Source organism: Pseudonaja textilis, chromosome 18, assembly GCF_049901715.1.
Source record: "Pseudonaja textilis isolate UNSWEBS1 chromosome 18, rPseTex1.2, whole genome shotgun sequence".
Classification (NCBI taxonomy): domain Eukaryota; kingdom Metazoa; phylum Chordata; class Lepidosauria; order Squamata; family Elapidae; genus Pseudonaja; species Pseudonaja textilis.
Genome location: NC_142007.1, coordinates 1,384,735 through 1,410,601, shown reverse-complemented (window position 1 = coordinate 1,410,601; position 25,867 = coordinate 1,384,735). Strand labels below are relative to the sequence as shown.

Sequence of the window (25,867 nt, the reverse complement as noted above, 5' to 3'; positions counted from 1 at the left end):
TGCCCTCAGTGGTTCAGACTGTACCATTTTAGGGGTTTGGTGGTAGAACAGCTTCAGAGCCTGCTCTGGTTAGTCCTATAAAACATGGTTTGAACACAAAATAGCAATAGCTGTATTCTAACTTCTGTGGCAGGAAGGAAGGAAGGAAGGAAGGAAGGGAAGGAAAGGAAAGGAAAGGAAAGGAAAGGAAAGGAAAGGAAAGGAAAGGAAAGGAAAGGAAAGGAAAGGAAAGAAGGAAGGGAAGGGAAAGGAGGCAAGAAGGAAAGGAAAGAAGGAAGGAAAAGGAAGGAAGGAAGGAAGGAATAGCAATAGCCCTTAGACTTATATATATCGCTTCATAGTGCTTCACAGCCCTCTCCGAGCGGGTTACAGAGTCAGTGTGTCAGCACTCCAACAACCTGCGTCCTTATTTTACTGACCTCAGAAGGACGGAAGGCCCGAGTCAACCCTGAGCCAGTTCTATCCACTGCACTCCCACGAGAAGAATAGAATAGAATACAGAATACAACAGAATAGAAGGCACGATCGCTTTCTCCAGTGCTCACACGTTGGCACTTGTAGATGGACCGCCGAGAGTTTTGCTGAAAGGCAGGAAGTACGGAAAGGAACAGCGGTGCAAGAATGGGGGTTGAAGTGCAATTTTTTTTCTCCCTTACTTCAAGGTGGAAGAACTCATGAAGAAAAAACAGCTGGACATTTCCGACTTCAGCATCTACTGGGACAGTCATTGCACCCTGTGGGGGGATATGCTTCCCGCGGAGCTGCAGGTACGCCCCTTAATTTGTTGAATTTACGCCAGGGGTGGGATTCAGACTTTTTCCCTACCGGTTCTGTGTTTCAGTACGTTTTGTGTTTCAGTACGTTTGACAAAGCCTGGGTTAGAACACACCTCTGTGCACGCCCATCGGCAAGACTTTTTTTTAAAAAAGCAAACAAACCTGGAATTAACGTGATTCTGATTTCCAGGTAGCCATGGATAACAGCATGGCACGCCGGGACCATAATTACATCATGGAGCCCGTGTGCACATCTGCCCTGCTGAAGAGGAATTGTTCCAAGGAGCCCCTCCGGTCACGGAATATGCCACGCCTGGAGTTCGACATCCAGCTGGAAACAATCCCATTGAAGCTTTCTCAGGTGGAGGAAAGAAAACAAAAAAATTGGGTTTGCGTTCTGCCACAGGGAATCCCCCACGTTGAGTGGCTTGGTGGCCCAGCGGGGATGACTGTCTCCTCCCACTCGAAACGGGGAGCGTTGGATTGCTAGGTCGGTATTTCTCGGGGCGCGTAGAGAAAATATTTGCTGTGAGCTCCGCATAGGCGTCAGGAAGGGAATCCGACGGTAAATGCTCAGCTCCATCCAGCCGCCCCTAAGGGGAAATGGCGTGAAACTCACTTAGCAACCGTCTCACTGGGCTCGATTGCGGCCGGGAAGTCAAGGACTTCCTGTACAATGAACCGGCCGTTCTCTAAAGCAAGTTCTGCCTTCTCAATGAAAAAAAATATATATATATATATATATATATATATATATTGGTTTCCCTTCTGCCTTGTTTAAATTCTAGGAGGCTTCTCCCGTCAGCCGCCCTAACCGGCCATTATCCGTTATTTTATTCATTCAGATGCAGTACCGACAAATTATGGACTTCCTGAAGGAGTTGGATAGAAAAGAACGGCAGCTCAAATTCAGAAAATGGAGACCCAAAGTCACAGTGAGCGGAAAGTAGGCGTTCTCCTTTGCCTTTGTTTGTGAAATGCCCGTCTGGGTTTATCCACCTTCACAAGTTGAAATGACCCTTTCTCAAATAGAGGAGAAAGGCCAAGGAGTCTGGAGGAAATTTTCCCCGGATTTTAATTTGATTTGCAGCCCGCCCAAATGCCTCGGACTGAAATCCGTTTAGAAAAGGGGCTACCCAAATTCCTGATTTTTTTTTTTAATTTTTTGTTCCTAAAGGGGTTGAGGAGGGAGTCAAAATAAATGCCTAATTAGGGTTATTTTGGCAACTTGAGGCAAAATCTGGGATGTAGCTAGAGGCAGAGGACGGTGATTTGCCTTGCCTAAAATTGTTTAAAAAGTCGTCTAAGAAAAATGGTCTAAAAGAAACTAAAATCGGTTTTGTTTTGTTTTTCGCTTGGTGTAATTTCACTTTAACCAGCATTTCCCCTAAAAGAAACCCACAATCACCCAAGCCATCGCAGTTGTCTGTTACTATTTTTATTAATTTAATCCTTCTCAACTTTTTCTTCACCCCGGACCCTCTTTAAATACCCTTTGTGGCCACAGACACCCTCCCACCCAAGACTTAAAATTTAAGTCATAACAGTTGCTTCCAGCAACTTCACAGTTTGCCCTTTTAAACAGTCTTCCCAGCTGCAGGCCATGAAGGGGATTAGGGCCCTTTCCTCTCCCATAAGCCATGTTGCTCCCTTCTCCATTCCTCCCTACGTGCCCTAGGATGAAGAGGGGGTGGGCCTGGGTCTTCCTCTGAATGCCCAGTCGGCCTCTGCCCTTCCCCAGTTTCCTCCACAGCCACCGGAGCCACATTCCCACTCCTTTGTCCGGTGTTCCACCTCTCCCTCGGAATCAAATTCCAACTAGGGCATGACACCTTGTTTCTACGTCTGCCTCCTTAACCCGGCCACACTCGCTCAAGCGTCCTTCTGTTCATCTTGTTCCAAGCTGTCGAGAGTGGTGGCTCTTCGCCCTGAATGCCCACCTCGCTGAGATCACGGAGCAGAAGGCGCGTTCTTCCTGGGAATTCGCCTTGCGACGCGCCCGCGACGCGGTCCTGTACACGGAGTTGTACTACAACAAGTTGAAGGAGCTGTCACTTTCGGAGGAGGAGCAGGTACTCCGGGTCTGCGACGTCTCGCGGTGGCCGTGCGGGGTTCGTTGCAAAACGGACAAAACTCACTTAACGACTATCTCGCTCAGCGACTCCAATTCTGGGCTCGGTGGTGGCCGCACGCCAAGGACTGCCTTGTGTTTCCTTAGCAGCGTCTCACGGTTTCCTTTCCTACCGGCAGGAGGAAGTGGAGCGCATCGAAGACGAGCAGACGTTTGAGGAGCTGAAAATCCTACGGGAACTAGTTTACAACCGCTTCCAGGAGCTGGCTGAGGTGAGTTCAAGGTGTTGCTAGCGGTTGAACACCAGAGAGGCGCGGTGGCTTAACGACTCTGGAGATGGTCTTCGCTCCAGCGGTTCGAGTCCCAGCACCGCGTGGCGGGATGAGTTCCCATCGCCTGCCTCGGCTTCAGCCCACCTCAGCTGCGCGAAAACCTGTTCGGTGCAAGTAGATAAATAGGTACCACTTCAGTGGGAAGACTAGCAGGCGCTTCGTACGGACAGTCGGATCCCTACTTCCTGGTTGCGATGCCCCTTTGCGAGACAACTTCGGTGTGGAGGGAGAGGGTCTCATATGACACTGCGGGGCTTGTTCATCTTCAACAGAATTACAGAGTCGGAAGGGACCTTGGAGGTCTTCTAGTCCAGCCCCCCTGCTCGGGCAGGAAAGCTAAATGGCTTCATTTCAATCATGGACATTCATTGGACTGTCCCCTCTCTTCTTAAAAGCCTCCATTGATGGAGCACCCACAGCTCTTGGTGGCAGGCAGTTCCACGGGTTAATTCTCCTTAAATTCCAGGTTGCTTCTCTCCTGGGTGAGTTTCCACCCCTTGTTTCTTGTCCTGCCTTCGGGGGCTTTGGAAATGTAACACCGAGGTAACATCGCCGTAGGCTAGATAAATAAATAACCACTAGCGAGGACTTCTGGAGGTTGCAATTAAGCGTCTCTCTACCCCCAACAAAACGGGAGTAGGTTAAGGAACAAGGGGTATATCTTAGGGAACTGCGGCGGTGTTGGGGTCTTTCTCCCAACAGGAGCGTCTTGTTCTTGACGGCCGGTTCCACTGGGCACGGCCAGGTTTGCATCTGCCACCTCCCTTTACGCCTCCAGCTTTCTTGAATCTTTCTTTCCTGACGCTCGGCGCTCCGTAGCTAAATCCCCAGATTTTACAGAGCTGTCTTTGGCCTCCGGTTGGCATCGCCAGCAGGTTTTAATACCCTAGCCGAAGTCCAGCCCAATATAGGTCTCTTTGAGCTTGGAAGTGGTTTTGCCACCAACCTGGGTGTGATCTATTTCAATTGCATTCTTCTTCTTTTTTTAAAATAAAATAAAATAAATCTTGGTTCCCGGGTGGACTTATTCTCCTACAGAGCATTAAGAAGCCCTTGTCTGATTCTCTGGATTCCACCGTGGAGACGGAACTGGAAGGAGGCCGCCACAGCAGCAGCGGGATGCTGCGGTACCTCCAGTCCTGGTTCCCAGGATGGGGAGGTTGGTACAGCCAGTCCCAAGAAGCACTGGAAGCCAAGACCATCGAGGGACTCCTGTCGGACACAGCGGAAGAGTGGCGGCCGGAGGAGGTTGCGGGTACGGGAAGGGGAGGAGTTGAGAGGTTGGGTTTCCCTGGATACCTTCAGCATCCTTGGCGGGGCACTTGGTGGTGTCTAAACTTAGCTGCTTTCTTGCAGACTTTTCCTGACCCAAGCTAGGGAACGTCATCTGTGCTCTGTGGGCAAATTCCTCTCCCTTTTAGCGCTGATGATGTTCCCTAGCTGGGTGATGAAACGTCTGCAAGAAATACCTCCAGGCTCAGAGAGCACCAAAGACCCCACAGCCCCCCTCCCACTCCTCTTCCTGTTCCTCCTCTCCTCCTCCCCCTCCTCTTCCTCCTCCTCCCTGCAAACTCCACTCTCTTCCAGCACTGATGATGTTCCCTAGCTGGGTGATGAAACGTCTTCAAGAAATGCCCCCAAGCTCAGAGAGTACCAAGGACCTCACAATTCAACCCATCCTTCTATTGATAATTAGTAACTTCATAAACCAAATTAGGTTTATCTTATTTATTTTTTTTAACTCCTTGGATTTTATTTTTTTCTTCCCCCAAACCAGGAGCCGATGACTTTTTCGATCCAGCTCCCGATGTCTCCAGTATCAATACCTTCACAAAGAGAGACCACGTCCTGGTGAAACTCAACCTGTGGTTGCAAGGTGGCTCCGTCACGCTGTCGCACGCCGAGAAGAGAAGTGGGCCGGACAGCGAGAGGGCCTTCATGAGGCTGCAGTTTTCGGGTACTCGGTCCCCTTTGGCTCTTGGGAAACGGAGGCCGGCCTTCGATCATGCACGCGGCCGGCCATACCGTACAGGGGATGGGTTTGATGGAAAGGAAAGGAAAGGAAAAGAGGGAGGGAGGACAGAAGGAAGGAAGATGAGAGAGAGAGAGAGAGAGAGAGAGACAGACAGATACAGGTAGATAGGGATAGATGGGTGGATAGATAGATGAGAGAGAGAGATGGAATAAGCAGATAGAGGCAGATAGATAGATAGATAGATAGATAGATAGATAGATAGATAGATAGATAGAGAGAGAGATAGGCAGGCAGGCAGGCAGGCAGGCAGGCAGGTGGATAGATATAGAGAAAGAGATGGAAATAAACAGATAGAGGCAGGTAGGCAGACAAGATAGACAGACAGGTAGATAGATGATAGAGATGGAAATAAAAAGGCAGGCAGACGGACAAGATAGATAGGATGGATGGATAGATAAATAAAGATAGATAAAATAGACAGGATACAGATGGATGGAGAGAGAGAGAAAGAGAATAGGAAAAAAAAATGGGAGCAACGTTGTAACCACAGAGTAAGGGCCTAATTTACCTTTGACTTACAACTGCCCCCAAACAAAACCCCGAAGTCCTTTCTTTAACACCCTCATTTTCTCACCCCTTCTGCTTTCTGCACGTTCCTCTGGTCTTTCTCCCCTATCGGGACCGGGGACTCCGAGTATCCTAGGCAGAAAGAGCTGCCTGGGAACATAGTTTTAAGACTCCGCGAAGGCTTGTTTCCCCTTTTCCTCCCGCTTCCTCCCTTCGTGGGCTACATCGCCTGCACCCCTGAGTAGCCTCCTTCAAACCCCCGGTCTTGTGCTTTCAGGCGTGACCATCCTTGCAGAGACGCTCCCTCGTAGGAATTCCTCCCTCTTGAAAGTGCAGCTTGGAAGCCTCTTCCTCCGGGATTTAGCGACCGAAGGAACCATATTCCCCGTCCTGGTCTTCCCGAATCCGGTACGTCGAACTCGGGGTCAAGCGTGATGAGGTTTTCCTGTTGATGTTCGCAAAGGGAAGGCCTCGATTTTACGTCTCGATTTTACGGGTTTTTTTTGCCTTGTCTGCCTCCCGAATCTGCTTCTCCAAAGTGCCTCTTTTCAGATGTTGTGGGATTACAGATAATCCTTAATTTACAAAAAAAAAAAAAACCCTTCCTTCTAGCACTGATGATGTTCCCTAGTTGGGTCATGAGATGTCTGCAAGAAAACCCCCAAGCTCAGAGAGCACCCAGGACCCCCACGGTCTTCCTCCTCCTCCTCCTCCTCCTCCTCCTCCTCCTCCTCCTCCTCCTCCTCCTCCTCCTCCTCCTTTTAGCCCTGGTGATGTTACCTAGTTGGGTCATGAAATGTCTGCAGGAAAACCCCAAAGCTCAGAGAGCACCCAGGAACCCCACAGTTCAACCCTGAGCTGTGAATATTCTTGATTGATATATAAATATATAGTTTCTCTCTCTCTTTTTCTCTTCCTAGCTGAAAGAAGTCGGCTGTGCCTCGTCCGTTAGCCTCCTGACCTCATCTTCTGACACCAGCAACCAGAGCAGTGGTAATATTTTCCTTTCGGCAGCCCTTTGCCACTTGCGGTTTCAAACAATCCAGGCCCTTGTAAAGCGTGAACAGGAAGAGAGTCGCGTTTTAGTCTTCGTAGATTCGTCTTCGTAGATTTACATTTGTAGTTTGTGGGTTCTTGTGTCATTTTTCAACCTCTTTGAATCGGATCGATCCCATCTTCTTAGCTCATGGGATCTTAGAAAAAGCAAGCGAGGCGTAAATCCCACGTTCCAGAAGTTGATCTGGATATGTGGGTAGATTTTTAATTTTTCAGAGCAGCTAAAATTTATTCAGCAGACCCTCAATGGCATTTAAATTGGATGTCACCTGCCCAGTGATGCTGGAGACTTGTCTCTTCCGGTTTGTCCCATTTCTTTGAGTGACCTATGTGTTTGTTTTATTTTATTATTTTATTTTGTTTTTTGCATCTGTGAGTCCTGCTTTTTCCTTACTGTTTCCTCTTCTCTTTGCAGAAGATCCTGTCCCGGTGTTTGAAATGCTGTATGAGAAAAACCCAGCTCACAGCAATTTTGAGAGGCGGTTGGAAGTCAGCACTCAACCCCTTAATATTATTTACAACCCTCAAGCCATTAAGAAAGTAGTTGACTTTTTCTACAAAGGAAGAGTTCATTCCTCAGGTGAAGCTTCCTTAGTCGATTTCTTTTCCCATCTCTTTCATTTTTCCTTACGTTTTATAACTAGGTTATTTTCCACCCAGAGAACGAAGGTTGTTTTGGAAAGTTAAACCGTGGATTACGTGGGTATAAAGAAGCATTTGTCAAATTTCTCAGCATGAACGTTATGCTTTCGTTTCCATGCCTCCATTCTTCGGTTCTGACCTGATAATGTTGCACAAAACATGTGATTTAGAAGCCACCCTTTGCAGTCCAGTGGGTGAACCAACTTTGGATGTGGTTTAGCCTGATTCTAGAAGACAGGGCTTGTATGCAGAAAATAAAGATTTTTATTTAAGCTTCAGAAAAAACAAACTACGGTTGAAATTTTCCTAAGAATGAAATAGCCAAGTCACTGTTGCTTCCATGATTTGCTGTGGAAATTTTAAGGGCGGTGGGCTTGATTCTCCTTGTTTCCTTCCGTTGCTTCTTGGACCAGAGCCACTCAAGAACAATTGCCTTTTTGGGGGGTGACCTTTTAATGCAGGTTTCGGGTGTCAGTCTGAACTGGAGCTGAGAGTGGCCGAAGCTGCCCGAAGACAATACAACAGGCTCAAGATGCAGACCAAAGCTGAAATTCGCCAGACCATTGACCGACTGCTTGTTGGGGATTTTATTGTGAGTGGGCTTTTGTGTGTGTGTGTGTGTGTGTGTGAGAGAGAGAGAGAGAGAGAATTATAACATGGTTGCGTCTTCTCCTTGACCCCTCACAAAATCTCTGTTTGGGTTAAAAAGCACATTATTCCAACCTGTAGTATATTCAGATTTGGGGCTTAGCAAATTGTGGGGAAATCAACCGTTTTCATTTTATAAACCGTGATTTTAGGCTTACCGTGTTTCAGTAAACCATGGATTGTTCCAGGATTCTTTTACATCAAATGAGGGCAATTCAGTATAGCGGCGGTGTTATTAAAATCAACAATTCTGATTAAAGTTGGCGCCCTTGGTGCATCCTGTGAATTTGTTATCTAGGAAATAGACACGTTTGTTTGCTGGCAAACCTGTTTCTGGGTTGGCTTTTTATAGCTACGTTTCTAGGCGTGTGCTTTTAAATTTTGGATTGATATTCAGAGAATCATTTGGACCGTTTGAAAGAGAACCAAATTTTGCTTTTTTTTTCTTTTTTTTTAGGAAGAAAGCAGGCACTGGTCAATCTGCCTTGATATCTCTGCCCCTCAGGTGATCTTCCCGGACGACTTCAAATTTTCAGACCCTGTTTTAGTCGTGATTGATTTGGGCAGAATGCTGCTCACTAATTCTCAAGGTGGGAGCTCCTAACTTATTTCTGAGTTTCTCTAGAAAGAGTTTACCATCAAAGACTCTCTGCAGAACACGACGACTCGCCATGGCCAACTTTGCTGCAGGATCAACTGGCCACGAGACCATTCAGCAATTCAATTCAATTATTTAGAATAGTGGAAACATTATTTCAGGTGTTGTCACTGACATTTCATTCTTCCTCTCCATTGGCATCCTTTCCTTCAAGATTCTAGTCCACCTTTTCTTCGATGTTAGTGTAACTCTTGTCCCGCAGTGAGTCTGGCGTGGTGAGTTGGCTGCGATGAATTGGCCATGGCAAGCTGGCCATGGTGACTTGGCCATAGTGAGCTGACCATGGCGAGTAGACCATGGAAACTTGGCCATGGCGAGTTGCCCATGATGAATTGGCCATGGGAAGTTGGCCGTAGCGAGTTGGCCATGGTGAGTTGGGCATTGCAAGTTGACCATGGTGAGTTGGCCATGGTGAGTTGGGCATTGCAAGTTGACCCTGGTGAGTTGGCCATGGTGAGTTGGGCATTGCAAGTTGACCATGGCAAGTTGACCATGGTGAGTTGGCCATGAAGAATTGGGCATTGCAAGTTGACCATGGTGAGTTGGCCATGATGAATTGGGCATTGCAAGTTGACCATGGTGAGTTGGCCATGATGAATTGGGCATTGCAAGTTGGCCATGGTGAGTTGGGCATTGCAAGTTGACCGTGGCAAGTTGGGCATTGCAAGTTGGCCATGGTGAGTTGGGCATTGCAAGTTGACCATGGCAAGTTGGCCATGGTGAGTTGAACATGGAGACTTGGCCTTGGTGAGTTGGCCTTGGTGAGTTGGCCATGATGAATTGGGCATTGCAAGTTGACCATGGAAAGTTGACCATGGAAAGTTGACCATGGCGAGTTGGCCGTGGCAAGTGGTCGTAGACCAGTGTCCGTGTGTGTGTGTTTATCCAAGATCACGTGGCTGAATTTCTTCCCCTCATTTTCTAGAGGAGCACAGAAAGAAGAGTCCGGGAGACGGCCCATCCCTAGAGCTGAGCGATTTGAGCGACGACGAATACAAGACCCCTCTTGCCACCCCTCCCAACAGCCCACCTCCTGAACCCAACCTGGCTGGAGAGGACAAAAGCAGCAAAGAATTCCCGGGTGTGGAAATCAGTGAAGAGCAACTCCAGGCGCACCTGATGAGCAAAGAAATGTACGAGACCTACACCTTGTCCTTCATGGATCTCCAGATCATGGTGGGGCGGGTGAAGGACAACTGGAAATACGCCCAAGACATCGACGTGGGCCCGACTCACGTGGTGGAGAAGTTTAACGTCCACTTACAACTGGAACGCCGGCTGATCTACACTTCTGACCCCAAGTACCCCGGAGCCGTGCTCTCGGGCCATCTGCCCGATTTGAAGATACACATCAACGAAGACAAAATCGTGGCCTTGAACAATTGTTTCGGCAGGCTAAGCACCCCTGACCGGGACACCTCGCAGGTGGGGAAAGTGGCTCCTCTGCCGAGCTTGGAACAGCGCGCCAGCCTGCACAGTTCCATGGTGAACTTAACCCAGAGCGTCATCCTGGTAGAGCAACACACCAAAGAAGTGCTGGTGGAATCCCAGCTGCTCCTGGCAGAGTTCCAGGTGAACTGCATGCAGCTGGCGGTGGAGAGCAACGGCCGCTACATCTCGGTGCTCAAGGTGTTCGGCACCAACGCTCACTTCGTGAAGCGGCCGTACGACGTCGAGGTCTCCCTCACCGTCCACGGCTTGCTCTTGGTCGACACCATGCAGACCTACGGCGCCGACTTCGACCTCTTGATGGCGTCGCACAAGAACCTGAGTTTCGACCTCCCGACGGGGAGCCTGCGTGACAGCAAAGCACAGTCCCCCGTCAATGGCCTCGGCGAGAACCTGCTCGCCGGGGACGTCGCTGAGAAGTGCACCCTGGCCTCCAAGATACTCTCCGGCGCATCGTCCTCCTCGTCGACGCGGGACGAATCCTTAATCAAGCTGGAATACCAATTTGTCACCGCCGAGTGCCCGTCCATGAACCTGGACAGCTCCCTCCAGGTGCTGACTGTCCAGATGAACAACCTGGACATCATCCTCAACCCGGAGACCATTGTCGAGCTGATCGGCTTCCTCCAGAAGTCCTTCCCCAAGGAGAAGGAGGACGGGAGCCCCCAGCCCTTGATGACCGATGCGGAAAAGACCCTCGGCGAGTGGGAGAATTTCCAGTCTACCCACTCCCAAAGCGTCGAAGTGGCCGTGGAGATCCACTGGCTGAACGTCCTCCTCCTCAGGACGGTCACCTTGGCCAACCGAGAGAAATTCGGCCGGAAAATCGCCACGGCGAGCATCGGCGGCACCAAGGTGAACGTCTCCATGGGCCGCCGGCTGGAGCTCCACGGCTCCCTGGGCTGCCTGCACCTTATGGACCTGACCCAGGACAACGTCAGGAACCAGTACGTGGTCAGCATCGGCAACACAGAGCGGTACGAGAGCCTGATCCGTGACGTGGGCGACCCCAGGCCGGCCTTCCCCCAGTTCGAGGACACCAGCGGCCTCCCCGACGCGCTCTGCTTCACCTTCCTGGAGCAGTCCGCCGTGGAGTGCTCCCTCCTTCTCCAGATGGCCTCCCTACACTACAACCACTCCGCCAAGTTCCTGAAGGAGATCGCTTTGTCCCTGGACGAGCTGGAGGAGAATTTCCGTGGCATGCTGAAGAGCGCGGCCGACAAAGTCACCACCGTCCTGGCCACCAAGACGGCGGAGTACAGTGAGATGCTGTCCCTCTTCGACACGGCGCCCAGGTCCAGAGACCCCTTTAACCTGGAACAGGAGGAGGGGGAAGAGCAGGCCCCAGTGTACCCCAAGACAGACACCATCAAGCTGGTCTTAAACGTGAAGATCGAGTCGCCCGTGGTCTCCATCCCTCGCAAGCCGGGCAGCCCCGAACTCCTGGTTGGTCACTTAGGGCAAATATCCATCCAGAATTTCGTGACGGGCGAAGACAACCTGAGGAGCGACAGCCTGCAGGTGGAAATCAGAGACATCAAGATGTATTCGCTGAATTGCAGCCACTTGGCGGGCAAAAAGGACTCGCCGTCGGAGGCGTCCGCCCCGTTGCCTTCCCCTCCCGGCTTCGCCAGCTGCGGCTACCCGGAAGAGTCCCAGTTCACCCGCCACGATTTTTTCGAATCGTTACACAAGGGCCAAGGTAAGTTTGTGGGAAAGGCTGCCGGGGTCAGGATTCCAGCCGTCGCCCTCATTAAACCGTGATCCTCGAGCCCAGCTTCAAAAAACGTCCGAGGACTAATTAGAGGCGACATCCTGGCCCCGCCCTGTACGGAACCAATTCTGGCCTATATCCTTTACAGTTACCTGGGGACCCTGTTTCCTCCCCTCCCCCCCATCCCCTCCCAGGTGTGTCATAAACTCCCCGAATTCCCCCAGCCAATTCCAGGTCCTGGAATCCACACCCCCTTAAAGTCACTTTGGGTTGAGAAACAAACAATCCGACAAAGCGTTTCCGTTTTCAGCTTTCCACATTCTGAATAACGCCACCATCCACTTCATCCTGGAGAAGATCCCAGTGGAGCCCAGCGCGGAGCTGGCCTTCCCTCCAAGTGACGGTGTCAACATTTCAAACCTGATGAGGATCGAAGGGAAGTTTGTCAACCCTCTGCAGGTAAAAGCCACCTCCGAAATCTCGCACGTCTTTTCCACAGCTCCGTCCTCCACAGCGAGGAACGGAAGCCGCTAAGCTAAATATTTGCTCCTTGGAAAGGGATCCCAAGGAAGAACGAGAAAGACATCCCAAAGGGGCTTTTATTTTTTTCAGGAAGCAACTTGGACTTTCTTGTTGTTGTTGTTTTTTTTCTTTTGAAGACATTTTGCTTCTCATCCCAGAAGCTTCTTCCGCTCTGACGGAAGGTTGGGGAAGGGAAGGATTTATATTTCTTGCAGGCAGCTGGTCATTTGCGTCCTTTTAGAGGTCGTTGAGGCCGCTTGGAGGTTTATCTGTGTCCTCGGGGTCACCTGAGTGGTGCAAATGTCGCCTGCGATTTTTTCCTCTCTGGAAATCCATTCCTTACCGTCCTGTCAGAGCGGAAGAAGCTTCTGGGATGAGAAGTGAAATGTCTTCTTGTCGTTCTTGGTTTAATGACCCCATAATCCCTCGCATTGGGGCAGAGTGGGGGGCCACTGAACAGAGTCGAGTGTTTACTGGCCGGATGCCTTTCCTGTCACCAGTACGGAGTTTCCCCCGCCCAGCAGATATATTCTCAGCGTGCCCAGAGAGGGAAATATCTTGCCTCTCCCTAGAATCGAACTCGCAGCCTCCCCCGATGGCGAGGGGAGAGGCCACTTCTAGACCACCGTGCCACAAGTCAAGGTCTGCCTTGTATTGGAAGGTCCTTCCACCGTGGCCACCTTGTAACTGGGGTTTAGACACCCGAACGACGACAAATCGGAGATTCCATCAAAATCCATGTCCCCTTGTGCTCCTTTCCAAACCGCGCAGGTGATTTTGGCCAAGCACGTCTACGAGCAGGTGATGCAGACCTTGGACAACCTGGTGTGCAGCGAGGACCTGACCAAGCCTCCGTCCAGCTTCCCATCGCCCACTTACTCCAGCTTGGCTTCTCCTCCGTCCTCTCTCCGGAGCCTGAGTGCCGATTTCTCCTCCGGCCGCAAGGAAAACGGCTTCTTCACCCACGCGACCTATGCCCAGGCCAAAGGCCCGCCGGCGCAGGGGTCCCGCCAACCTTTCACTCAGATCCAAGCCACCTTCCACATCGCCCAGCTGCAGGTCCAGCTTAGCGGCGACCTGACCCTGGGGGCCCCGCAAGGCCTGGTCAGCTTGACCTTCCAGGATTTCGACGTGGAGTTCTCCAAGGACCACCCCCACACCCTGTCCATCCAGACCGCCTTGCGTTCTCTGCTGATGGAGGACCTCCTGGTGAAGAACCCCGATTCCCTGTACAAGAACCTCATGGTCTCCCACGGGGCCCCCAAACCTTCCAACTTGGCCCATAAGGAGTACCTCTCCCAGTCCTGCCCGCTGGTCTCCAACGTGGAGTACCCAGACATGCCTCGCTCTCTCCCCTCCCATATGGAGGAAGCCCCCAACGTTTTCCAGTTCTACCAGCGGCCCTCTTGCCTCTCCCAGCCGAAGCACCCCAAAGAGGACGAGGAGAGCTGCCCGCTGACCCCTCCGCCTTCCCCCACCGACAGAGGGCCGGCCGCGGCCTCCGGAAGGAGCAACTTCGACGACTCCTTGGTGCACATCAACGTCCTCCTGGTGGACAAGAGGCACCCGGAGTTCGCCTCGCGCCACAACCGGATCAACCGCAGCGTGGACATCGACTTCAACTGCCTGGACATCCTCGTCACCCTGCAGACTTGGGTGATGATCCTGGATTTCTTCAGCATCGGCTCCACGGCCGAGAATCACGGCGTCAAGGCGACGTCGAGCGGGGGCGTCCAGCAGACCACGAAATCGGAGTCGAACCCCTCGACGGACGATGAGGCGCCGGAGGAGTCGGTAAATTCCAAGCTGGACCTGAAGGTAGGTAGGCAGGCAGGAAGTTATCCCGCTTATTTCGAAAAAAGAGGCCTGGATCTGATTGGTCATTCTTTCCTTTTTAAAACAGGTCCACTCTCTGTCCATGGTGCTGAATAAGGCCACCAATGAACTGGCCAAAGCCAGCGTATCCAAACTCGTCACTCACATGGAGACGACAGGTGAGTCTGAATTACCCGCAAGGTATGTGCTTGTCAACTCAGTAACCCTTGGGTGGAGTGGGAGGTTTGTATCCTACCTTTCAGAGTCCTTCCTGGCCCGTAAAAATCGCTCCCCTTTAACCACACAGCAAGTGGCTTCTCTACCCCTAAAGCATCCCGTCGAAAATTGGGCAGAATTGATGCTTAAAACGCCAGTGGAAAAGAAATGAGATTCAGATCTCTCTCTTAAATTTATCCCGCCTCCAACTTCAGAATCGCTATGTATAAATAAATAGCATTGATATTATTATTATTATATACTTTATTCATTAAACATGAAACTCAGTCAACTGAACATTTAAAAATATATGACAAATATTATTAACTGGCACTGATGGGTTGATTTGGGTTGCTGCCAGCAATAAATAATAATAATAATAATAATAATAATAATAATAATAATAATAATAATAATAGTAGTAGTAGTAAATTGACCCAGACAGTACACTCTTTATTAAGCACTTTTATACACCCAAGAAAAACATATACATAAATAAATAAATAAAAATAATACTGTGTTGGAGAACAGTGGCAAACTGGGGTTTTAGTCCATGAATCCCAGTTCAGCCAACCCCAGGGTGGGACCTTTTCTTCTTGCAGAAGGCGATTTGACCTTCCGGGGAAGCATCGGGAGTTTATCCTTAAGCGACCTCACCTCCCACGGAGAGCTGTACCGAGAACGCTTCACGACCAGCGGAGAAGAGGCCCTCATCTTCCATGTCCACAAGTAGGTGGTTTGAATCTCCTTTTCTGAGCTGGGTTTGTTTTTATTTCTTAAAAGTTTTGCCAGGGGTCCCATCTTGGCTAACCGACGAGGAGCGAGGGCGCGGGGAGTGAAACTGGGGTACGATATTTCCCGGTGGCTCGGGAAACTAGCAAGGGGGTCTCTTGATTTTGGAGAGGTCTTGGAGGCGAATAATTACCTGCTGTTTTCTGAGCAACGGAGGCAGAGCCTAGTGAGAACAGGGCTTCCTGCCTGCCTGCCTGCCTTCTTCCCTCCCTATTTTCCTTCCTTCCCACTAAAGATCCAGGAGAAATCCTCTTGGGTTAAAAAGAAAAAAGCATGACCGAATCGTCTGATTTCGCCCCCACAAGGTACGGCCGGCCGGACGTGACCCTCCAGAGGGAGTGCGATGTGCGGGTCAGCCTGCGGATGGCTTCGGTGCAGTACATTCACACCCAGCGCTTCCAAGCGGAGGTCGTCTCCTTCATCCAGCATTTTACACAGCTGCAGGACGTCCTGGGCCGTCAGAGGGCGGCCGTGGAGGGGCAAACGGTGCGTAGCCCGAGGCTGGGTGGGCGCGGCAGGGGAAGGATACTGCAAAATCCTCATTTCCCTCCCCACCCCACTAACCTGCTTTCCAGCTCCGCTCTCCTGGGCAGGGCAACCAAAGGAGACCCAGCCGATCAGCTGGGACTCAATGGGAGGCAGAGAAGAGGTGGGGTTGGCGGGGACAGTCAGAGGTGGGGTACCGAACCACTCAAAATTTCTGCTACCGGTTCTCCAGAACTGGTCGGAGCCTGCTGAATCCCCACCTCTGGTTCAGTTTACGTTTAGATCAGTTTAATTTTAGTTCAGTTCAGTTTTTAATCCAGTTTAGTTATAAGTTTAGTTTAGGTTTAGTTTTAATTTCCTTTGAGTTGACTTTTAGTTTTAGTTCAGTTTAGTTTTATTTTTAGTTTATAGTTTCAAAGAAAAAACCCAAGGGAGTCCAGTTGCCTCTCGAAAAAGCCCCTTTGGGACAACCACGATCTGGATGTCTCTCCTTGAGGTAGCTTGGAAAGTCACCAGTGGCCTATAATTAAAACTAACTTCCTTCCTTCCTTCCTTCCTTCCTTCCTTCCTTCCTTCCTTCCTTCCTTCCTTCTTTCCTTCCTTCAGGTGAGAGACCAGGCCCAGCGAGCAGCCAGAATCCTCCTGGACATCGAAGCCGGTGCCCCCGTCCTTCTCATTCCGGAAAGCTCCAGATCCAGCCAGCTTATCGTAGCCAATCTGGGGAAACTCAAAATCAAGAACTGCTTCCTGCTGGCAGGCACTTCTGCTACGTTCTCGCTCAAAGATAAGGTGAGCCGTCCCGCCGTTCCTTCCGTTTCTCGAGAGCCTTGTGGCCGTTTAGGAAAACCGTAAAAGCGACCCGCGTGTAATTTTTCTCCCGTTTTTTTTTTTTTTTTTACCTTCTTTGGAGGATTCCATTTTGCAAGCCAAGGTGTGTAAGGATCCTGTTCTATGGAAGGTATTTTACCTACCTGTCTGGGGGCAGGTGTTCCATGGTTCAAACTGAGAGCTTTCGCGGGATTCTGCGTCGGTCTTGAGTTGCTTCTGAAATGGGCAGAACCTAAAGCGATCTCCCTTAAGGCTTCCATTTTGGGTTTTTTTTGAGTTATATTTTTAGAGTTCCCAAAAAACAGAACTCTAAATTCCAAAATTTAACCTTCCTAAAAGCTGCAGAATTCAGGAAAAGAAAAAAAAAAGTAGTTTTAGAGTTTGGTTTGGTTGGTTGTGCCCGTACGGCGTGCCTTTTAATTTATTAATTTTGGGGGGGGGAGCTATAGGATAGGTCTGCAGAAGGGCCTTGCTGTGAAGACTCAATTTAAAAAAACAAAACAAAACAAAAACCAAATTGCTAATTTACACACTCCCTTTTTTTAAAAATTAGGATCCCATTCTGTTTTCCCCACCGCTGGGGGCCCCAAAGCATAACGTGAAGAAAACTCCAAGTGGCGAGGAATCCAAGAAAGCCCCCCATTTCTCGGAAGGTTTGCCCACCAAAGAGTCCTCTTCGGAATCGATTGTCGGTGGTCAAAAAAGCGAGCACAAGACAGAACTCGGGGCAGATCCGGCCCCATCCTCTCCTTGGTTGTCGACGGATAGTCCTGGTAAGTGAGGGAGCTGCTACTTCGAGAGAGCCTCCTTCCTCCTCCTCTCTCTGTTGGAGGAGAGAAAGTGGTTTTCTTGCAGACGTTTCACGACCCAGCTAGGGAACAGTATCAATGACGCCCAGCCCCCCGGCTGGCTCTTTTGCAGAGGAGCAGCCCTGCCTGCTGGACTGCATCACGGTTGACCTGCAGGACATGGACATCTTCGCCGCGGAACGATACTCCCGCGAATATTCCCAGCCCGTCCCGGACGCTTCGGTGGATTTGACCTTCCCGTCTTTCGTCATCCGGCAGGCGGGAGGCAGCTTCCTCGCGGAGCCTTTCAGGCTGAAGTTGCAAGTGGAAAGAAACCTGGACAGGTGAGGTGGTGCCTTTCCCAGCATTTTCAGGTCCCCGTCTGGCCTGCTTCCGGGTTGGGGTTTCGGGGACGAGTCCAGATTGGGCGAATCCTGGCTCAAGAACAGTAATAAAATGAGATGGGCTTTGGAGTCCCAGCGGGCGATCGCTTAAACCTGCGCCGGCCGTGTGCGGCAGCAGCCAAAAAAGCCAATACGATCCTTGGTTGCATAAACAGAGGCAGAGAATCAAAATCAGCTGAGGTGTTAGCACAGCTGTCAACCCTGAAGCCTCTTTCTTTCTTTCTTTCTTTCTTTCTTTCTTTCTTTCTTTCTTTCTTTCTTTCTTTCTTTCCTTCCTTCCTTCCTTCCTTCTTTCTTTCTCTTTCTTTTTCTTTCTTTTCTTTTTCTTTCTTTCTCTCTCTCTCTCTCACACACACACACACACACACACACCCCTTCTTCTGCAGCCGGCAAGGCTTTCCTGAAGGCCTCTGCAGCCGATAGGATCGATCCAGAGCTTTGTTCTCAGCTCCAGAGGCCTTGGGGAAAGCCTTGCCGGCTGCAGAAGAAATGGGCCGGCCAGGCAGGTGTCGGGGTGTGCGAGGCCCGGCTGCACCTGTACAAAGGTAAGTAGTAGGGCAGCTCCACTACCTCCCCATCCCCACCCTGGCTTAATTTTTACCCATCCACTCTGGAGTGGGTGGGATCTTAATTCGGGCTTATACTGGGTGCAGGTGTAAAAATCACGCTAGGACTTACTTTCAGGGTAGGTTGTATTTTGGGGGGGGGACGGGATACCTGTACTTCCATTGAGTTGTCGGATGATGGTTGTGCCACAAAGGTGGTCTGTTTTTGTTTGTCCCCGTCCCGTCCCCCCGTCCCCCGCATCCAGGGAGATCAGCCACGCCGTGCCGGATATCTCTGTCCACGGCACTGTCTCTTCAGTCCACTGTTCTCTGGATCTGAGTAAATACAAGCTCGTTCGGGGTCTCTTGGAGAACAATTTGGGGGAACCCGTGGAGGAGTTCATACGGCCTTACGACTTGCAGGACCCTCGAATACATGTGAGATGGTGTTTCGTTTCGGTTTTGGTTTGTCTTTGTTTTAATTGCGCGTCAAGCTTCTTCTTAATTCCAGTTCAAAACTTAAGAATGAAAATATCAGCGGTGTGATTTGGGGTTCGGGGTGCCGAAAGATTAAATCAGAAACAATCCTAAAAAGAGGCTGAAAAGTTTCAGGGTCCCTGCTGTGATATGTCATTATTATATTGTGGAAAGCATTAAAAAAAAAAATTAATTACAGTTCAGCCCCCAGTGAAAGGAAGCAGCCAGTCCCTGTGTTAGTTCTTCATTTATTTCCTTTTTTCCTCCCTCCTTCTCTTCTTCGTCCCTTTCTTCTTCCCTCCATCTATATTTCTTCCCTCCCTCCCCTTCTCTTCTTCCTCTTCTCCTTCTCTCCTCCCTCTCCTTTCTTTTCTCCTTTCTCCCCCCTCCCTTTCTTCTTCCCCCATCTATACTTCCTCTCTCTCCCTTCTCCTTTTCCTTCTCTCCTCTCCTCTTCTCCCTTCCCTCCCCTCCTTCCTTTTCTCCTTTCTCCCCGCCTCCCTTCCTTCATCCCTCTGTCTGTACTTTCCTTCCTCCCTTCTTCCCTCCCCTTCTCTTCTTCCTCCTCCTTTCCCTCCCTCTTTCCTTCAGCTCCTCTTTTGCCTTCTCTCCTCCCTTGTATAAAACCTGCAAAAGAAAACTTGAGGGGTACATAATGTGTCAGCTGGACTTTGGGGTTGGAATTGCTTCCCAGTTCAGAATTCAGCAAAGCTGGTAAACACCGGCACAAAAGTGTTATGTTCAAGAGTTGAGCGTTTTTCCTTCTTCCAGACGGTGCTGAGTGGCGAGGTTTACACCTGCCTGTCCTTCCTCATTGACATGGTCAACGTGAGTCTGGAACTGACCAGCCCTCAGCTCCAGCAAAGCTCCCTGGCCAGGTATGGTGGATCCCTCTCACGGATCTTAGCACAGCTCGGCTTTCGGGGGAGGAACCTGCTGCAGCCCTACTACACGGGGGAACACTGTAGTAATCGGACTAGGGCTTGGGGTAATGCAAGAAAGGCAAATATAAACTTTTCCAAAATAAAATGAAATAAATGCAGGAAATTACATTGAACAGCACTGCGAGAGTTAGGTTTTCGGCAGCCTGATGGCACGAGGGAAAAAATGTCCCTTAAGATAATTAATGAAGATAATTATTAAAATTGTTAAATAATAAGATTAATCAAATTAATCTGGATAAATATATGTATATGTGTGTGTATGTGTGTATATATATGTATGTATGTATGGTATTCAGATATGTATGGTACATGTATGGTATTAAGAAAACAAATGTGTGTGTGTGTGTGTATGTATGTATGTATGTGTGTGTGTGTGTATATATATATGTATATGTATCATTATATGTATACGTATATATATTATATGTATATATACGCTCACAAACACAATACAGAAGCCTGATGATGGTAGATGAGATTCTGCCGAAATATTGCTACAACTTTAAAAGCACAACTACAATGACGTGGGAAAATACCCGAACACACACACACATACATATATATTCTCTCTCCTTCCTCTCATCTCTTGTCTCTCCCTCTCTCTCTCTCTCTCTTTCCCCCTTCCCTCCTTCAAATTGGTTTAGGTTTGACTTTAAAAAATCCAAGCTGCTCTTTGAGAGTTTCTCCAATCAAACGCGATCCATCAACCTGGTCTCCCATTCCATGATGGCCTTCGACACGCGATACGGAGGGCAGAGGGCCTCTGCGGGAACGCCCAACGTCTTCAACTGCATTTTCCAGCCTTCAAAGAACAACCATTCTCAAGGGGCAATCCAGATTGAGTTGCATTACAGGTGAAAGGAAGCTTCCGGTCCCCAGGAGGTAGAGAAAGAAGGAAGGGAGAAGAACGAAAGGAAGGAAGGGAGAAGGAAAAAAGGATATGGAAGAAGAGAGGGAAGAAAGGAAGGAGAAAGGGGAGGGACAGGAGGAGGAAAAGAAGGAAGGAAAGGAAAAGAGAGGGAAGGAAGGAAGGAAACTGCCTCATTACCGTTTGCGCTAACCAGCCGCTTCCTTTCCTCCCTTCCAGGTCGACCAAGGACTCCTCCTCCTTCACGGTGGTCCTGAACAACCTCCGCGTCTTCCTGATCTTTGATTGGCTGGTGCTGGTCCACGACTTCCTCCAAACCCCCAGCGACCCCAAGAGGCCCTCCCCGCCGCCTCCTGCCCGCCAGCGCAGCCTGGGGGCCGAAACGGCGGCCGTCATCCCCAAAGCCGTCAAGTGCGGAATAGTCACCAAGCGTTCTTCGCTCCAGATCTCCACGGAGAAACAGCTGGAGGTCAAGGTCAACGTAACCGGTAAGGGGGGGGAGGGGGTTCCCACCGGGGAAACCTGGTTGGCTTAATCGTGGCTTGTGGAACAAAACGAAGCTCGGCGAAGGTGCCGAAGGCCACACCTGGGGCAAACTATCCCCTGGATTTGGCTTGGTCTGTGAACCCCAGCTAATTATTTGCAAAGCGACCTATTCGAGTCGGTCGGTTGAAATGGTCCAGGGTCTCCTGCTTGAGCAGGGGGCTGGACTAGAAGGCCTCCAAGGTCTCTTCCGGCTCTATCCTCTTCTATTCAAGATCTATGGGCGGGGGGTGGCCTCCTCCTCCTCTTCCCAGTTCTTCCACCCTGCCACCTCCAACCCTTCCATTCCCCTCCTGCAGATACGGAATTCGTGGTGGTCGAAGACATGACCTGCTCCGACACCAATGCCGTCATTCTGAAGGGGACGACGGTCCTGACGTACAAGCCCAAAGTGGTCGACCATCCTTTCTCCGGCAGCCTGTCGGGCATCGAGGTGAGAACGCTAGGTTGCCACCCGGGTTGCCCCTCCCTCCTTCCAGTCCCCCCTCCAGGCAAGGTAGCCTCCCAAGGGGGTCTACAGGTCGAATTCTGCTCTTCCAGGTTTTCTCCTGCCGCCTGGGCAACGAGCAGGAAACGGCGCTCTCCATCCTGGATCCGGCCTTCATCCAGCTTGAGCTGGTGGGGAATTCTTCCTACCCAAACGGATCGGGTCTCTTGGATGCTTTCAACGGGGGAGACTTCCCTCCCCTTCTAGAGGTGAGGTCCCTCCCCACCCCCCGAAAGTGTTCCCGCCTTGGAAATAAGTGAAAAGAGAAATTAGGGGGGAAAAAAGAGGTTGAGAGTTCGGGAAAAAGCGCAGAGAAGAGCAAATTACTAGGATGATTAAAGGCCCGGAGACAAAAACATCGGAAGAATGGTGGCAGAATTTGGGTTTGGCCGGGTGTAGAGAAGAGAAGGATTTAGGGGGGGACACGATAGCAGCCTCCCAGGATTTGGGGGGCTGCCCCCAAGAAGAGGGAGGGGTCCACTTATTCTCTCCAAAGGACAAGAAATAAGGGATGGAAACTAGTCGAGGAAAGAAACAACCTGGAATTAAGGAGGAATTTCCTGACAGGGAGGACAATTAACCAGTGGAACAGCTGGCCACCAGAAGTGGTGGGTTGCTCCATCCCTGGAGGCTTTTAAGAAGAGATGGGACAATCACTTCTCTGGAACGGTCGAGGGGTTGGATTAGAAGACCTCCGAGGGACCTTCCAGCTCTATTCTGATTGATTGATAGATTGATTCCTATTCTCTAGGGTTTCCTACCTCAGCAAGGGGTGGGACTAGAAGACCTCCAAGTTCCCGTCCCCCCAGCTCATTGATTGATTGGAAGAGTCAGGCTTTTCCCAGCCGTGTGGAATATCCCTTTGCGCATCCAATTTGGGGAGGGGGGGGTCTTTTTTTCCTTCTCACAGCTGCTATTTCCCCCCTCCATCCCAGATCCAGCTGCAAACCCTCGACATCCGCCTCTCTTACAACGACATCCAGCTCTTTCTGGCCATCGCCAAGTCCATCTCCAAGCAGACCAGCGGGGTGTTGCCCAGCCCTCCGGCCGCAGAGCCTCCGTCCCCTTCCGGCTCCTCTGGCCTCAGCGAGAATCCGGGAGCGACCACCGAACGGACGGAGGCAGCGAAACGGGCCCTGGATCCGGTCCTTGGTAGGAACGTCGGTTTCAAACGGAGGCTCCCTCCCTCCCTCCCTCCCTCCCTCTGGCCTCGCGTCCCCCGCGCCGTGCTGCTCGGCCGGAGCCCAAATTTCGGACCATCGGCGTCGTTCGTTGGAATGTGGCCACTTGACTTACGACGGCAGCTGAGCCCCAAATCAGTGCGGCTAAGCCAGACAGCGAGAAATTAGTTTTGTCCCGTTTTATGACTTTCTCTTGCCACAGCCGTACGGGAATCGGCAGTTAAGTGAACCTCCTCCTTCCTCTTCCTCTTTTTTCTCTTCCTCTTCTTCTTCTTTTTCATCTTTTCCTTCTCCTCCTCCTCCTTCTTCTCCTCTTCCTCTTTTCCCTCTTCCTCCTCATCTTCCTCCTCCTCTCCTCCTCCTTCTCTTCCTCCTGCCCCCTCCTCCTCTCCTCCTCCTCTTTCTCATCCTTCTCTTTCTCCTCCTCCTCCTTCTCCTCTTTCTCCTCTTCCTCTTTCTCCTCCTCCTCCTTCTTCTCCTCTTCCTCTTTCTCCTCCTCCTCCTTTCCTCCTCCTCCTCCTCCTCTTTCTCCTCCTCCTTCTCCTCTTTCTCATCCTTCTCTTTCTCCTCCTCCTCCTCCTTTTTCTCATCCTTCTCTTTCTCCTCCTCCTCCTCCTCCTCCTCCTCCTCCTCCTCCTCCTCCTCCTCCTCCTCCTCTTTCCCCTCCTTCTTCTTTCAGGCTCCATCATCATCGTAAGTCGAGGACAAAGAATTGGCAGAGTTCTCCATTTATTTATTTTTATTTTTTTTAAAAGTAGAAACTTCCTGGAAAGCAAAATCGCAGCGAACGGAATCAAACCCTTGAATTTGTGACCTGTGTTTTCCTTCCAGAAGTGCAGCTGGCCCGCCTGCAGGAACTGGGATTCAGCCTGGACGACTGTCGGAAGGCTCTGCTGGATTGCCAAGGTGTGTTACTTGTGTAGAAGTGTTGTTATAACCAAAGCCAAAAACAAAAACCCTGCACAATCGTCTCCGACCAGAATAAATCGCTGAAACGATGGTTTGTTAACCGGGATGATAATTCTTGCAGCCTTTCTTTGCTGGGTTCTACTTAACGACTAGACACAGTCCTCAACTTAAAGACCACAAGGGAGGTTGTGCTTGTTTTGGAAGTCCTTGAAGTTGCAACTGTTCCATTTAGTGACCATTCAAAGTTACAATGACACTGGGGGGAAAAAGGGACTTGCGGGGCCGTTTTTCACACTTATAAACGCTCGTAACCAATCTCTCACTTAATGAAGAGACGTTTTGGGGGGCCGTCGTAAGTCGAGGACCCCCTGGTTTTTTAAAACAAGCCCTACTAAACTGTCTTTCGGCCTCCTTCATCACTCTTATCGGTCAGGTCAGCTGAAGAAAGCCGCCAGCTGGCTCTTCAAGAACGCCGAGCCTCTGAAGCGCTCCGGGTTCGAGTCTTGCAGCACGGACGGGCAGAGCTCCAGGGCTCTTCGGCTGGTCTCCGGGGTGGAAGTCAAAGCTGAAAACATCTGCATTTGTTTCATTGACGACTGCATGGACTGCGACGTTCCTTTGGCGGAGCTGACCTTTTCCCGTAAGTGTTTGTGAAATGCTAGGCTCGGAAGGGACCCTGGAGGTCTTCTAGCCCAACCCCACCTACTCAGGCAGGGAAAAAAAAACCGATACCATACCAGACAAAGGGCTGTCCGGTCTCTTCTTAACAAACCTGCCCCGATTAATGGATATTTCAGGAAAGCTCAAAAACTTATTTTTCAGCCCAGAAGAGGGACTTTCGACCACAAAGGTAGTGAGGAATCTTTGTTTGACCGGAGTCACTTTTACCTTTTAAACTTTCCATTTTATTCTTTCCTAGAGATTCGAACTTTCAGCACTGACGGATCCTCCTTTCCTTACAGGTTTGAATTTCCTCCAGCATTTGAGGGCCAGCCCGGAAGGCTACGCTCACTTCACGCTCTCCGGAGACTATTACAACCGGGAACTTTCCGGTAAGGCTCGGCCGCTAGCGAAACAAGCCGGTCCTCGACTTAACAGCCGTTCACGTTGAGTGACCGTTTGGAGTTTAAAAAAAAGAAACGGCCCCGAGGCCACTTATTAGCAACCCGTGACTAACAACGGCAAAGATCCGCTTAACAACGGGGGCCGGAAAGTTCACTCAGCCGCTGCCCGGCTTGGCAACCAGAACGCCATTGCTTCCTTTCCCGGGGCTGAGGGGAAAGTGGCTGGCCCAAAGGCACGTCGAAGGGCGGGACTAGAACTCCCCGCCGCCCGGTTTCTGAGCCCTGGGCTCTGCGTAGCACCCTGAGGGCCTCTCTTCCTTTCTCTTCTTCCCCGAGGCTGGGAGCCCTTCGTTGAGCCTTGGCCCTGCTCCGTCTTTTGGCAACGGCAGCCAGCCAGCCGCCTCCACCCGTCTCGGCTGAAGCTGGAAGTCAAGGCGAAGCACCGCCTGGATGTCAACATCACCTCCAGGTTAATCGGTAGGTGGTTGTGGCCAGGAGGCCTCCTGTCCTGTCGCAGGTGGAAGAACGGCGTAAAGCTGCGGTCCCGGCTGTGTGGAAGGGGGCCTCCCTCCCTCCTTCCTTCCTTCTCTCCTTCTTCTTCTCCTCCTTCCTTTTTCCCTTCCTTCCCATCTTCCATTCCTTCCCTCCCTCCCTTCCTTTCTTTCTTCCTTTCCTCTCTCCCTGCCTTTCCTTCTTCCTTCCTTCCCTCCTTCCTTGCTTTTCTCTCCCCCTCCTCCTCCCTTTCTTACCTCCTTGCTTCCTTCTTCTCCTCCTCCTTTCCTTCCTTCCTCCTTCCCTTCCTCCTTTCTTCCCTCCCTCCTTCCTTCCTTCCCCCTTCCTTTCCTCCCTCTCTCCCTTTCTTCCCTCCCTCCTTCCTTTCCTCCTTCCCTCCCTTCCTCTCTTCCTTCTTTCCTTCCTTTCCTCCCTCCCTCCCTTTCCTTCCTTCCTTCTTTTCATCTCTCCTTTTCTTCCTTCCCTCCCTTTCTGCCCTCCCTCCTTTCCTCCCTCCCTCCCTCCCTCCTCTCTCTTCTTTCCTTCCTTTCCTCCCTCCCTTTCCTTCCTTCTTTTCGTCCCTCCCTCCTTCCCTCCCTTCCTTTCCTCCCTCCTTCC

The 25,867-nt window shown here is 50.7% G+C and overlaps 1 protein-coding gene across 3 annotated transcripts in view; it reads left to right on the top strand.

Annotated features, from left to right (window-relative positions):
* The window catches only part of VPS13D (vacuolar protein sorting 13 homolog D), a 74,254-nt gene that overhangs the window by 6,027 nt on the left and 42,360 nt on the right, over positions 1-25,867 (top strand). For all 3 annotated transcript variants that reach the window (XM_087915195.1, XM_087915193.1, XM_087915194.1), the window contains exons 7-38: positions 663-767; positions 967-1,137; positions 1,622-1,722; positions 2,680-2,848; positions 3,027-3,119; positions 4,218-4,434; positions 4,957-5,136; positions 5,999-6,129; positions 6,642-6,714; positions 7,193-7,357; positions 7,881-8,011; positions 8,525-8,657; positions 9,651-11,876; positions 12,199-12,347; positions 13,182-14,228; positions 14,314-14,404; positions 15,044-15,170; positions 15,539-15,719; positions 16,326-16,508; positions 17,101-17,320; positions 17,469-17,679; positions 18,551-18,722; positions 19,533-19,639; positions 20,350-20,559; positions 20,793-21,061; positions 21,416-21,549; positions 21,657-21,812; positions 22,539-22,755; positions 23,616-23,690; positions 24,127-24,333; positions 24,656-24,745; positions 25,094-25,234. In XM_087915195.1, the coding sequence (XP_087771321.1) occupies positions 663-767; positions 967-1,137; positions 1,622-1,722; positions 2,680-2,848; positions 3,027-3,119; positions 4,218-4,434; positions 4,957-5,136; positions 5,999-6,129; positions 6,642-6,714; positions 7,193-7,357; positions 7,881-8,011; positions 8,525-8,657; positions 9,651-11,876; positions 12,199-12,347; positions 13,182-14,228; positions 14,314-14,404; positions 15,044-15,170; positions 15,539-15,719; positions 16,326-16,508; positions 17,101-17,320; positions 17,469-17,679; positions 18,551-18,722; positions 19,533-19,639; positions 20,350-20,559; positions 20,793-21,061; positions 21,416-21,549; positions 21,657-21,812; positions 22,539-22,755; positions 23,616-23,690; positions 24,127-24,333; positions 24,656-24,745; positions 25,094-25,234 (7,882 nt within the window). The remainder of the gene's footprint in view (positions 1-662; positions 768-966; positions 1,138-1,621; positions 1,723-2,679; positions 2,849-3,026; positions 3,120-4,217; positions 4,435-4,956; positions 5,137-5,998; positions 6,130-6,641; positions 6,715-7,192; positions 7,358-7,880; positions 8,012-8,524; positions 8,658-9,650; positions 11,877-12,198; positions 12,348-13,181; positions 14,229-14,313; positions 14,405-15,043; positions 15,171-15,538; positions 15,720-16,325; positions 16,509-17,100; positions 17,321-17,468; positions 17,680-18,550; positions 18,723-19,532; positions 19,640-20,349; positions 20,560-20,792; positions 21,062-21,415; positions 21,550-21,656; positions 21,813-22,538; positions 22,756-23,615; positions 23,691-24,126; positions 24,334-24,655; positions 24,746-25,093; positions 25,235-25,867) is intronic.